General features: G+C 39.4%; 2 protein-coding genes across 3 annotated transcripts; one reads left to right on the forward strand and one right to left on the reverse strand.

Moving 5' to 3' along the window:
* The first annotated feature begins 93 nt into the window (after nucleotides 1-93).
* LOC115245294 (lysophospholipid acyltransferase 5) lies at nucleotides 94-5,521 on the forward strand. The gene is made up of 8 exons (XM_029823544.1): nucleotides 94-406; nucleotides 1,359-1,466; nucleotides 1,591-1,713; nucleotides 2,213-2,328; nucleotides 2,414-2,572; nucleotides 2,688-2,924; nucleotides 3,006-3,314; nucleotides 3,398-5,521. The coding sequence occupies exons 1-8, from the start codon at nucleotides 307-309 to the stop codon at nucleotides 3,677-3,679; spliced, it is 1,434 nt and encodes a 477-aa protein (XP_029679404.1). The 5' UTR covers nucleotides 94-306; the 3' UTR covers nucleotides 3,680-5,521.
* On the reverse strand, nucleotides 5,509-9,749 carry LOC115245295 (leucine-rich repeat extensin-like protein 3). Of its 2 annotated transcripts, none has more exons than XM_029823546.1 (3): nucleotides 9,597-9,749; nucleotides 7,248-7,712; nucleotides 5,509-6,398 (listed from the first exon to the last, which is right to left on the reverse strand). In XM_029823546.1, the coding sequence occupies exons 1-3, from the start codon at nucleotides 9,609-9,611 to the stop codon at nucleotides 6,297-6,299; spliced, it is 582 nt and encodes a 193-aa protein (XP_029679406.1). In that variant the 5' UTR covers nucleotides 9,612-9,749; the 3' UTR covers nucleotides 5,509-6,296. The 2 variants fall into 2 exon arrangements, with proteins under 2 accessions (XP_029679406.1, XP_029679405.1); XM_029823545.1 differs by lacking the exon at nucleotides 9,597-9,749 and adding an exon at nucleotides 7,980-8,160.
* Nucleotides 9,750-13,888: the final 4,139 nt, after the last annotated feature.

The following is a 13,888-nucleotide window of genomic DNA, read 5'->3' on the forward strand; positions in this document are numbered from 1 at the left end:
CGCTGTCACGCCGTCACGTCGCGTCGCGCGCAGCCACGTCGAAACAGCTGCGACGCGTGGACCGCTGCGGCAACGACAACGGTGGTGGCGACGGTCGGTGGTGATGGTGGCGACGACGGTGGCGAAGGTTAATCACGGGCGTTCTCCGACTACGAGCGCGTACGATCGCGACGGCTGTTTAGTACTCGTCGCGTCGATTAAGGATACGGGAGGGAATCGCGCTGCGCGACGCGGCCATGCTGTAAGTTTAGAAGGAGCTTCGTTGACGTTAATAAAATTCGCGTGCCAACGCGTCGTCGGTCAGTCATGGACAATGTGGCGTACAGCCCGGGCGGGCTGGCGAGATTGTCGACGTTGTTGGGCGCCCCGGAGGCCGCGCTGCGTCTCCTCGTCTCCATTTTACTGGGTAAATATATAACGTCTACGACAAATATATATCTTCATTTTCTTCCTTCTCGAAAGAGCATATCTGCTATTCCCTCTTCTCCCTTCCTTTCCTCCCTTCCCTTTCGCAAATTCTATGCCCTCGGGTAAATCGATCCGCGTTCATTCATAACGTTCCGTTGCTCGATCACAACCGGCGTGTGCTTCTCTCCCCCCCCCCCCCCCGTCCCTCGCTTCTTAGAGATTCCCTCGGAGGGAGGGGAATCACCCTCCGCACGACGTTACATACACGTCGCGCATACATAACTAATGGTAATCTATAACGCGACATAATTGCATACACGAAGGTTACTCATATTTAATCGTTAATAAATGTACATATGTTTTTCATTTCGATACGCGCACACATATATATAACTACGTGACATGTGCGCGGACTCGGACTTTGGGCTATGACGCCAGGGAACACGCGTCTCGTACCGAACGTTTTATGTATTAATTAATATATATGTGCGCATAAAAATACTCGTACTTTTAATAACTCGTACTTTAATTCGCTCGTAATCAACAGCTGTTGAGTTTTTTTCCTCAACGATAAGCATAATTATGAATTGTACACGCTTATTCACTCGTAAGATATGCAAACAAAATATATATAGAGATATGACAACAAAATACACGCGTGCGTGCGAGACGCGTTTATTTACAAATGCGTTACATAAGTCTCGTATATAACTTGAAATATTTCAGTGTCAACAAACAGGTGCAAAATCTATTTCGCCAACTGATAAAATTTGATAAATTCTCTGTATGTTCTCTTTCTCACTCTTATTTAGCTTTATTTAGCATTATTAGATATATACAAACAAGAAAATGTAGAAAAAAAATACGTAGAAAATTATCAAAGCAGTTATCAATCATATGAGAATATAAAAAAAAGGATTGTGACCATGACATTTTTCATGTGATTTCAGGATTTCCCGTTGCCCTCTTTCACAGATACACGCTCTACGGCAAAGATCCCATTCGTCAGCACTTATTTTTCATAGCGTGTGGTCTGTCAATTGGTTACTGGAATTACGGTAATTCACTTGAACAATATCTCAATTTGCGAAGAATAAAAAGGGCGACGCATGCGCGCGTTTACTCGTTTTCTCTCATTTTCTTTCACAAAAAACAACTTTGATGCATATTCTCTTTTCGCAGATTATAACATACTTCATTCGTCAACGGCGGTATGTGGAACGTATATGATCTTAAAGATCCTCGGAAGTTCCGGATTATTCGTCATTGTGACGTTCCTCTTCAACATGTCGTATCTACTTTACGGTAAAGCAATGTTAATCTTACGGCAATATTGATGCCAACGTCAAGAGCGATATATTACGAAATGGAAAAAAAAACCCGTCTACGAATGTATCTACGTATATTTAGATAGTCACGTTTTTATTTAACTCTTGAGCTATCTATCGGACACGGTGACCTACATAGTATCAACGTAAAATTGAAATGAGTATACTCAAGGTTTTCTTTGACAATAAACTATTCGGTTAAACGATAACTGTTCACTTTATCATCTTTTTATCGCTGCAGCATTTTTATATTACAATATTACTTTGACTGTTGATGAATGCATATATTGAGAATTTGTAATTTTTTTTGAAAATCTGTCATGGAATCATTTATTGAAATACTGTATACTCTTGATTTATGCGAATTTGGCGTCATGATTATAAATATTTTTTTTTTTTTTTTTTTTTTCTCGATTCGATTATATATTTCAAGCAATATTACGAAATATTTAAATGAGATTTTTTTTTTAACACAGGCTATTACACTACCAGCACCCAAGATTACGACATAAAATGGACAATGCCGCAATGCGTGCTGACCCTTAGGTTAATAGGGCTTGCATTTAATTTATGGGATGGTAAAAAACGTGACGTACGAACGCTATTTTTTTCGACAATTCTGTTATTTCACGGTGTTATTCCGCGGCGTAACGCAATCAATGGAACGATTATTGTAGACGGAGCTGTCTGATAGCCAGAAACGAGTAGCCTTGAAGGAACAACCGTCACTGTTAGAAATCGCAGCGTATGCTTATTTCCCAGGCGCTTTCCTCATCGGGCCGCAGTTCAGTATGCGAAGATACTTGGACTACGTCAATAGTCGATTTACCGAACGCGTACGTAAATAAATATTATTATCGTATATAGAATCTTTTAAATTGTAAACTAATACACGAGAATATCGCGAAAAATATAAATCTATCTTAATAAATAGCATGATTTGTATTTTAGGATTCGATAACCGGTGCCGTTAAATTGCCAGATTGCGTATCGGCTGGACTTTCACGAGCCTTCGTCGGATTTATATACGTGGCGATATTTCAGATTGGAACGCTCTACGTTTCCGATCAATATCTCTTCGAACCGTCATTCCAGAAATTAAATTTAATAAAAAAATGTTTGCTCATCGGGCTGTGGGGCCGAATCAATCTCTACAAATATGTCAGCGTCTGGTTAATCACAGAAGGGGTATATAACTTGCGTTTGCATTTTTTTGTTGATTATCTTCATCTGTAATACATATGTGCATCTCGTTATCTCTGATTGCAGGTGTGTATTACTTTTGGTCTGACCTACAATGGAAAAGACTCCGAAGGTCGCGTTAAGTGGGACGGTTGCGCGAACGTTAAACTGCGAACGTTTGAAACTTCCACACAATTCAATCACTATATTCTCTCGTTTAACATAAACACCAATCATTGGTGCGCGGAGTATATCTACAAGAGGCTGAAGTTTCTGGGCTCAAAGATGCGCAGCCAACTAATGACATTGCTCTTCCTCGCCCTCTGGCACGGTTTTCATTCCGGATATTATCACTGTTTCTTCATGGAATTTCTTATCATGTACTTTGAACGAGACGTAAGTATCGATCGCGATTCATAAAAAGTTTATCGATTATTTGACTTTTCCGATTTACTTCCCGTTTTCTTTCTCTTTTTCAGATCGGACCAGCATTACAGAACAGCGAGAAAGTGCAAACGCTGTTGAAAACTCGATGGGAAGCACGCTTACTCGCTTGGATCTTTCTGAAGCTTTACACTTTCGTTTTCATGGGATATTGCCTTGTGTCATTCGTACTTCTCTCGTATCCACGGTATAATCAGGTCTACGCAAATCTGTATTATTGCGGACACGTGTTCTTCTTTTCTTATCCGTTACTTGCGCCGTACATTAAACGATTAATTGGTCGAAGACACGAGCGTCAACGATCACATCAAGAATAAAATCACGCAATTTCGCTCGCCCCCGTGATAGTGTGGCATGTCTCTTATTTTTGTCGCGAATTGATATCCGAGAAGACATATAGCTATGAAAGCAATGGATGGACCTCGGTGTACTAGTTATACTAGTCTTTAATTTTTAAAAGAATGTGATAGCGCACATCCAACGGAAAATAGGATGTAACATATATATAGAGCACATTACCATCACTATCGCGTTTCATAATAGTTGAGAATTCTATAAAATGTAATGCTGAATTTCCGTTACTTGAATATCTCGATGATATCAAGTTCCATGAGCGAAAAATTTCCTTCAACAATCCTGTCGCTTAAACGAAATAGTGTTGAAATATTATCCTATATAAGTGAGGATGATACTACTACGGACGTTTCCATTTACAAATTTAACACATTGTTTAGAAAAAGATTCCGCTGTCGGGGATTTTGAATATTTGTTATTTCGAAATTTTTACGATCTTGGTTTTACTACACAATTAATTGTGAAAGTCCCAACAATAATTTTAGATATTTCAGTATTGTTTTCGTACAATAGTATGTTCTTGCGTCTTCAATCCTGTCATTTTCCTGTACGTAGCGTATTCGATCAGTCAAAGTTTTGCTCATTTGTACATATTTCATCGAATCACCTGTTTGAGGTATTGCAATTTTTGAAATGCGTTACGCTTTTTTCATAATAAGAACAATATCGTAATTGCAGCGGCTAGATAAGTTAGTAGAATATCATAATATTCCCGAGAGATTCGAAGGAGAAAGCAATTTATGTATTTAGATTGCAATAAGCATGTCCACTCACGAAAACAGAATCAGGGAAATTGCGTCGCAGAGGGATATCTGGGGGATAATACCGTGATTTTGTAAGCGCGAAAGTAGCTATGTAACATGCAAAACGACATAGATCAGTATTTCCAAATACGCGTTCCTCTGATGCGCGATTGAAGTATCTATTTTACCGTAGTAATTGCATTTAATCAATCTAAATACGATTTAACCGTGTTTCGCTATAACTGCTCTAGAGATGTAAATACACACAATATATAATACAATGATAATAGATTAAAATTGATTCTAGTCGAGGGTATGTACATATCTTCTTACAATGTACACGCGCTTCTTTAGATCAATATGAAATAACGATTGAGAAGCGATTTTCGATCTAATATATACATTCGCAGTTATTTTTTTAGATAAAAATCTTTAACAACGATCTACCTATCCGTTTTGCGATAGCCTTGCGGCTCTCATTACGCACATATAGCACTTGCCGCGCGTCAAAATTTAAAAATATAGTTGCTACCAATCCAATATTTATATACACATATATATGTATATAATATGAAAGATAAGGAAAGTGCCCGGATACTGATATATCCTACGATCGCTCGATCTTCTATCGTTCGTACTTACGAGCGATCGAATTATAGATTGACGACAAATAATTCATAGCATATTTCGCCTAACGGTCTTAATTTATCGATCAAAGGTACTTCTGACATAGTCGCGCGTACAGGTTTACACAGAGTTTTAGATACTTGAATAAAAAAGAATATATATATAACGGAAGCAGTCAGGAATTGTATACACGGTTGTCGATAGCGTTTATTAGAATTGAAACTAATAGAAGAACGATCTAAAATTGATTTTCGTAATGCAAGATCCTCAACTAGTTAATAAGCGCAAATGCATAAATTTTGACAGTATTATAAGAATCATGATGACATATGTTTCGTACTTAACGCTAATACGAAATTCTAATCGGATAAGTGCGCTCTATTGCATATATCTTGCTAATATCTTATCTGAGAATCTTACTATTTTTTTTTTTTTCAAATGTCTTTAAGAAAATCGTTATGGCAAATTGTCGCAAATTTAGTCATAATAATGATTGTGAGCGAAAGACACATTTCCTAGTGATACAGATTCTCGAAATTTACTTGAAATATCGTTTAAAGTAGAAAAAAAAAGAAAGTAGTTAGCGAGATAGGACTTGCGAGTGCGATCTAGATCTATCAATATAATTTCGATTCCGTACCGTATAATTAATAAGAGAAGCTAGAACGAGAAGCTCAATCCTAAGAATCTGCGAAACAGAGGATAAAATTAGTAAATAGAGAAAGGCGATACACACGAGGTGATTACATATGTAATAATACTGAAAGTTGATATAAAAAAATGTATATTTACTATTATTTTCTTAAAAGATACGAAAGAAACATCGACGTCTCGTATATAAAATGATTTGTTTTACATTTTTCTTTTTAAGAGAGACACGAGCTCTCGGTCGTACTCGGTACTCGGCCAGTTATTCGAAGATCACGCATATGTATCTATACATGTGCATGCGAGTAGACTTGGCAACACGAAGCGTCTGCCTCTTAAGCATCTTTTAAAGACCATGCGGTCTATCTTACGAGATACAGGCGATATATATACATCCCTCCTACAATTATTAAGATCCAAGTGTCCGGGTATCCGGGTTCACGTCCGTATCATTGTGAGAAAAAGAAATGATCGAGAATAGTCTCCAAGAGATAGAGAAACCGTCTCCGTGCGAAGGTGGCCGAGTTTCGAGGACGGTATGATACACGATTCTCGATTTATTTTAATACGGTCCGCTGGGACCCGGATGTGGTGCTCCATAACTATCGATGGGTTGTCCCGGTTGTTGCCCCGGTGGACCATATTCACCGCCCTGCGATTCCTTCTGTAATGCGTAAAAATAAATAAGTAAAGAGAGAAAGAGAAAGACTAAACGACACACACGCATAAAATATTTTTATGTTTGTAGTCCGTCATGCGATCGTGATCTTTTCTGCGATTGCAATTTAATAGAATTCGATAGATAATCTCTCGCGTAGAGATTTCTCAGTAGCTATGATTGATATTGTAAAAAATATTCCTTGGTTCCTCGTTACTTCATTAACAATAAGCGAAATGCGTAATAATATAATTAAATATTTTTTTGCAACAAAGAACTGCAGCGCAATATAATTAATAGTTGTATCTTTCGAAACTTTGTTCTAGACATTTTAACAAGTTCGCTTATGCCATATCATTATAACTGAAGAGAGAAACTTTCCACAATTATTCAAATCGCCAATATGGCAATTTTTTATACGAAAAAATGATCGGATTAACTAAGCGAGGCCGTATACTTGTTAAAATATATGACGTGCGGGTATCATTTACGACGCATCTAATATTCGCATTTCCATAACGCCTACACAAAAAACGTCGCCTCATTCGCTTTATCATCCAAAATGAGCAATTTACATTCCGTAAGCGAAGCGCCACACTTTCCTCTTTCGTCATTGAGACATTCCCCGATCCGGGGAGAAATGTCTAACCGAAGTTCAATAGACCGCTTTGGTAGCGGTTGTTATACGCGCATTCGCTAAACATATCTCGTTTTAAGTGACTGAAAAAATTGCACAATATATTAGACTTTCATTCTTCTTACGGAGAAAGATATACGTGTGTGTATGCGTGCATTCGAATTTGATTGCACAAAGATGAAGCCGAATCGCGTAAAGAGAAGAAAGGAAGACATTACCTGAGTTTTATAGCGAATGAAGTAGACCTCGGGCTTGCTGGGATGCGTCGGCGCTTGCGTCGGAAGTACGACGTCGGGCGCTTCTTCCGGCTTCTTGACGAGCACGTAGATCAACGTCTTCTCCTCATCCGGTTGCGGTAGCGGCGGCAATTGCGGCGCGGTCGGCGTGGGCGGCGTCGGCGCTTTGATGAAGACTATCTTGTAGTGCTTCTGCGGCGGCTGCGGCAACGGCACGTGCTTGGGCGCTTTGTACTCGGGCGCTTCCGGCGGCGGCACGTGGACATATACATGCTTGTGGACCACCGGACTCTGCTGCGGTGGCCCGTAACGGTCAGGGGGTGGTCCGTAGCTACCGGACACGCCACCCCCGCCGGAGGGTGGGAAGTACGAGCTCACCGGTGGCTCCGGCGCCGGTTTCGCAATCACCAACACGATCGCCGAACAGGCGATCACAAAAATTGTGCTCTAAAACGGGAGGAAAACATCGTTGATATATCATTTGTGTCAAATAAGCATGTAATTAATAATTAACAATTCATTAATTTTGTATATATTAATTTTATATTATACTAATTCATCACATTACGCGTGGGAGTTATGGCGAAGCGTAATACATTGCTAAAATATGATGATTTATTAATAAATTGTTAATTATATACGTTTATTATATTTAACACGAATGGTATGAATACAAATATACATTATTTGTGCATGTAAATGTAAAAAAATTACATCGTCCGTGAATAAGCGCGCGAAATCGCATTCGCTTGTTAAGGAGCTAATTTGCAATGGATATTTCTCCATTTGCGCGATCCATCGCTATCAATGGTTTGTTCACGACGGATTGTTGCGCGATGACTTTTGACTCGCAGCCACGTAATCGTACCATGTATTTCCCGATAAAGCTACAAGAGTACACGACTCACAAGGAACTCGTTAGCGAGTTTTTCTCAACGAGTCGATCTCTTTGAATCAATGTCAGTCAACTGATCGCGACCTCGCGAGAGATCTCATAACTCGGATATCTCTTCACCGCGGGGCGTGGGAGAGTACATTAATCTAGAATAGCATTTTCCATTCCCACATTTCCCGGACGGGGCATGTCGTGTTAGCGCGCGGAAGAGAAGACGATACGTTGTCGTACGTCAATGTACGGGCGATAACTCACTTCGCTCGAGCGAAGCTTCCTACTCACTTAACGACCCGCGATCGTTTAATCATGCTTTAGAGCGACGCGCGGTGTCGGGAGACTTTGAGAACAAGAGCGGAGCTGCTTTCGCTATTTTCCTCGACGCTATAATTATCGAGACCGTGTCGGTGAATAAGAGCGGGCGAAGGAGCGGGAGGATCCCCCTTTTACTTTTACACCGCGCGACCGCGGTTGCGCGTCGCTTCGAATCCGCGAGATTTATACGCTGCGCGAGGGCACGCTCGAGAGACTTCTTTTTTCTCTCTCTTTCTTCATGCGGGAAAACGCGTCGGGTCACTTTCCATCGCCTGAAAGAAAGAAAGAAAAAAAAAAAAAAGAAGCAGACGCGCGGTCACTGGAACCGATGATGTAAACGCGCAGACTTGCAGACGGAGTAAGATCTGTATTACTCGAGACGCGAGTAGAAAGCAAATATCTTCCGACAAATATATCTCTCGTATAAATTTGTTAATCCTATACTTTGTTCTTGTTTATCATCGACGCAGCGAGAAAAATGATCAACGAATGAAAGGAAGAAACGAAAGAGAGGAGAGATCGGAATGTATCGGTGACCGCGCGATTTCGCAAGGACGAACCGAAAGTTACTCTCGTTATAATGCACCTGGTCACTCGATCGCTCGTTACTCGGTAAGAAGATTGCGCCAATCGACGTTTAAACTTAACAACCGGTTTTGAGCGTCCCTTGAGAGAGAAGAGAAGAGACATATTTGTTTAAGCTTCGGATTTATTGCGCTTCAAATATAACTAATGTGAAGACTCGATATGATAAAATTACACACTTGTCCTGGAAAATATATTACGCAGCCATCGTAATAAAATGCCTCTTTACTAACACGCGATCGACGAATGATCGTAAATAAAATGTGTACGCTGTTACGCATAGAGTAGCGTGACGCCTTATACTTTATTGCGCTTAAATGAATCACCCGAGCGATATAATAATTCAATTGAAATGTCTCTCGTCGAAATGTCCGCGTGTGTAACGTTTTTCGAAAGAGACGCGAAATGACATCGATAATAAAAAAAGAGAAAAAAAAAAGATAAGCATCACGCAAAAATATCCCTAATTCGTCTTTGAAACTCGGAGGGGCCCCCGAGCGGAATATCGAATAATAATTAAGGTTGGCGCGGTTACTTACTGCGGCGGTCCGCATTTCTCCTACGTGTGTATCGGATACAGATGGTACTCCCGAAATGTAAGGCACGTAGAAAAAGAGGAACGTGTCGAGCGGGCGGCGTTTCACTTGCGAGCTTTCACGCGTGTGGCGTGCGGTCGAGACTCTTCCGAACTTTTATAGAGGCCATCGAGGGGATACGTACCTACCTACCCGCCTGCCTACCTACGGAAAAGGAAGGCACAGGAAGGTGGTAACATCGTCATCGTCGTCGTCGTCGTCGTCGCTCGTCGTCGTTACGCGCGCGCGGGCCCTCTCTTCAGGGGGTTTCTTCTTTCGCGTCGTCATCCGCCGCCTTCTTCTCGCCGCCCGTTTCAGCGGAGTTCGACCCGACGATCAAATCCAGAGGTGCGACACGGCAAGGAGAAAATGAAAGTACTCGAGATGAAGATTCATCGTCCCGCGGAACAATTTGCCGCCTAGCTGACGTTGCTTGACCGACATTTTTCTTCCGTATATCGTTGAGATGAAAGTCACATTTTCTCACAACGATTATATCGATGACAATCCGATCCGGGGCGTTTTGCGCGCAAGCGAATCTGAAAATTTACTATATTATTAAAATTTACTATATTACTATTAATTACTATTAATTATTATTGATAATATATATTTGAAACGCGCTCACAAACTGTTTGATTTTTTATTTACTCGCTTGTATTTGCAGTAAAAAAGGTATACATATCTTATATTTGGTACAAAGTCAATTATATCAAAATCGACAAATTAAATATATTAAATTCACACACGGCTAAATGTTTCGTTTTTTAAGGGGGCATACCCGTTTAAATCTTCGAGAAATGAGTACATTTTCTAGATTTTTTTGCAGCACGATTTGCTAAGATTTTTTTTTTTTTACAATATTAATACTATCTTATTAAATACTTAAATAAAAATTTCCAATTCAAAAAAATTTTTTTTTTGAAGTTATGCGAATATTTGCAGAGCTCCTCCATTTTAGGTGGCTGCACGATGTGCATGAAAACGTTCATTTATCATATCCAAAAATACAAGTTTTTTTTTATTAAACATATTAATAGCTATCTGTTAGCCAAGCGTTTCTTCAAAATTTTAAAAAATAAGAAAACGATTGCATGTTGAAAAAAAGTTCCTTTCTTAAAAAAAAAATCCATCTTTTTTGTTTATAACAAAAAGATGGGGAATCGGATTAAAAAAGGCTTCGTTAATAGATGCAGAATCTTATTAGGAATTCGCATGCAAAATTTGAAGTCAATCTGTCGAATTGTAGCCCGAGTTTTCATGCACACCGCGCATGAAAATATAAATTTGCAAATATTCGCATAACTTTAAAAAAAAAACTTTTTTTAAGCTGAAAATTTTTATTTAAGTATTTAATAATATTGTATTAATATCGTAAAAAAATAAAAAGTTTTTAATCAAGTCGTTGCGCTGCAAAAAAATCTAGAAAATGTACTTATTTTTCGAGAATTCAAACGGGTATGCTCCCTTAATCTCGCCTCAAAGTAATTACGTCGAATTCTATCCGACACCGTTTGTGAGAGAATGTAAAATAATTGGAACTGTAAGAGTAAGAATTTAAAGCGAGATGGAGATTTTTGCAAGTAATAAAAATAGTATCATTCTGGAGATGATGCTGGAATATTTTTCACTTTCTTCGTATACCCCGACGAGGTTACCGCATAGTACGCATTACGTAAAATGCGTGAAGATATTTCTGGACGACAGTGCGCGCGCTAGACATCGCAAGTTAATAAAATGCTATACTTTACTATTGGCGGGGGACGCATGAGTGCTGATTTAAATATCCGATTAACTCGGTAGGTGCCTAAAATGCTGAGTTATAAGTGAGTTATTCATTGCGCATATATCGTAATCGGGAATGCCGTGCGCGAAACCGCTCTTGACATAACTACCTACTCTCGATCGATGGTATCAATGAATTATTCATTATTTACTCGTGGCAAACCGGAGTTTAGAGGCGCATGTAGACAGAAGATGTAAAAAAAAGAAAAGAAAACTGCGGCTACTGTGTGCGTATGCAAACCGATCCGATACTCAAGTAAAACTCATTATCTACACACACACCTGGAGGGAGAGACCCGCTACCATTACACATGTATATCCGGACATCGGACGATCGCTTCGTTACCCAATGTATACTTTCTTCCGCGAGTAACGCACGTACATGTACTTTGTTGCCGTGCGATTATCCGGTACGTCGTCCACAGTTTAGACGCGGGAGGAGAGCAACGGGACGTGCAAATTCGCTTCTTACCGGTGGTCGTCGCGCGTTACGCGATCACGATGTTGGAGGGATATGACCGGCATTCGTAAACGTATATCGCTGGATCGTGATGCGCTTTGAAGAGTTTTGATATGCGTCGCACAGCGCGGAGCATTTCACTCTGATTTCATCCTCGGGCGCTTGACCGTCGAGTTATTTATCGGATATACCATGTATGTGGCGAACGGAAGTTATACATGCGGGGACACGAGTCGAGGATGAGTAGGTCAGTATGGTCCTCGTGTGCCAAAATAAATAAATGTATTGAAAAAAATGTTTAAAAAAAGTTAAAGAGGAACGCCAATTGCATGCATTCGTCAAAAGACAAATTGTACAAAAACACATTGTTTTTTTTACTATTTAATTCTATCTTTTTTATAAAAGTTATGATGTAAAAAAATGCGTCAATTAGAAATAAAAAATTATACACAATATATCTATTTTTGTGGGAAACTTCCAAAATGTATGTTTTTTATATAAAACATTTTTAAAGATGTGACAAAATATCATATGTATATATGAAAGCGATAGTTAATTGAATATATATCGCGTGCAAATTTCACAATAAATATGTATAATATTTTGTTTCCAATAGGCGCAATTTTTTTTTTGTATCATACCTTTATAGAAAAGATAGGTTTATAAAACTCTTTCCAAAAATGTGCAATTTTTCAAAAAGTATTTTTTTTAATTTAAATAAACAGGCACACAGTTGTAAAGAGGTTCAAGATCTTTTGAAACAATGTGCCATTTGTGAGATGCTTATAATCATTTAAAATTTTTTAAACTGTAGCTATTCTACCGAAAGAGATAAAGCGCGATTAAATTTGTTTCAATTATATCCTTCTCGAAAACAAAGTTGACATATTTCATACAAATCAATCGGATACAAAATAAACGACTCATCCCGTACATAATAAAAGCTCCATATAATAAAAACCCAATTAATATGCTTAATTTGTCAATTTAGCGTGTTAAAAACTCGATCGCTCCATCTAGGAGATTCGATACTCTTTAATTATGCGGGTCGCATGTAAATATACGATCAGATACGCGTTTACGACAGATATGTAAAAGAAGGGACTTAAAATATGATTCTTCGTTTCGTTCGTAGAAAGCTCGCAAAGAGAATTAAATTTCGGTGATATCCGGTGGGAATTCGTTTTTCTTTTCCTTATCGCGATCGCGTTAAGTACATCTTTGCGACGATATCAGAGCGAAGGTATCAGAGCGAGTCGCGGACGCATAAATCCGACGCTACATAAATTTTACGTCGCTTCTCGCCTCGGACGCGAGTGAATGTACTCACTGTGTAATATTACATGTACATGATATGACGCAGCTGTCTTAGCGCGCGTGCACATATATCATTTATTATTATATGTAACTTGCGAGTATTATATCTAACTCTTTGCCCAGCCCGATGGACGAAGCGATTGCGTGACTTAAGATTGCCTCCCTCTTCTCTCTTTCCTTCATCTATCTGTACAATCGACGGTTATTTTCCCCGGTTATTACAAACGAGAAATCATAATAGAAGCTCATAAACAATAAGCTATAAGTGATATAATCGGCGCGATAATTCGCTCCCAATAATTCCTGATTCGCTTTTACCTTCGAGATAAGAGGTCGATTACTCAATGTTTATTCTCGTACTTGCACAGCTGGAAAAATCGATTCGCACCTCGACAAAGTGCCTCGCGAAAGCTGCGGACCTGTCACGCGCAAATGTCGATTCTAATTAATAACATTATGCGATTTTTGCACGAAAGTTACGCGACTAATGGCTGTCGTCGCAGTCGTTGTGGACGACGAGTTTCACCGGCGCCGAGAGATTAGGAGAGATCGTCGCCGGGATAGATTGGAGTTGTTCTTAATTTTGGACGACTCCTTCGGATTTCCTTCTATTGTACCATTCGAGTCCGCCTTCTCACCTACATGCCTCGGATACACCTGTAATATTTAAGATCAATTAGGTCCGCATTTTTAG

This window comes from Formica exsecta, unplaced genomic scaffold (genome assembly GCF_003651465.1).
Source record: "Formica exsecta isolate Colony F162 unplaced genomic scaffold, ASM365146v1 scaffold933, whole genome shotgun sequence".
In the NCBI taxonomy this organism is placed as follows: Eukaryota; Metazoa; Arthropoda; class Insecta; order Hymenoptera; family Formicidae; genus Formica; species Formica exsecta.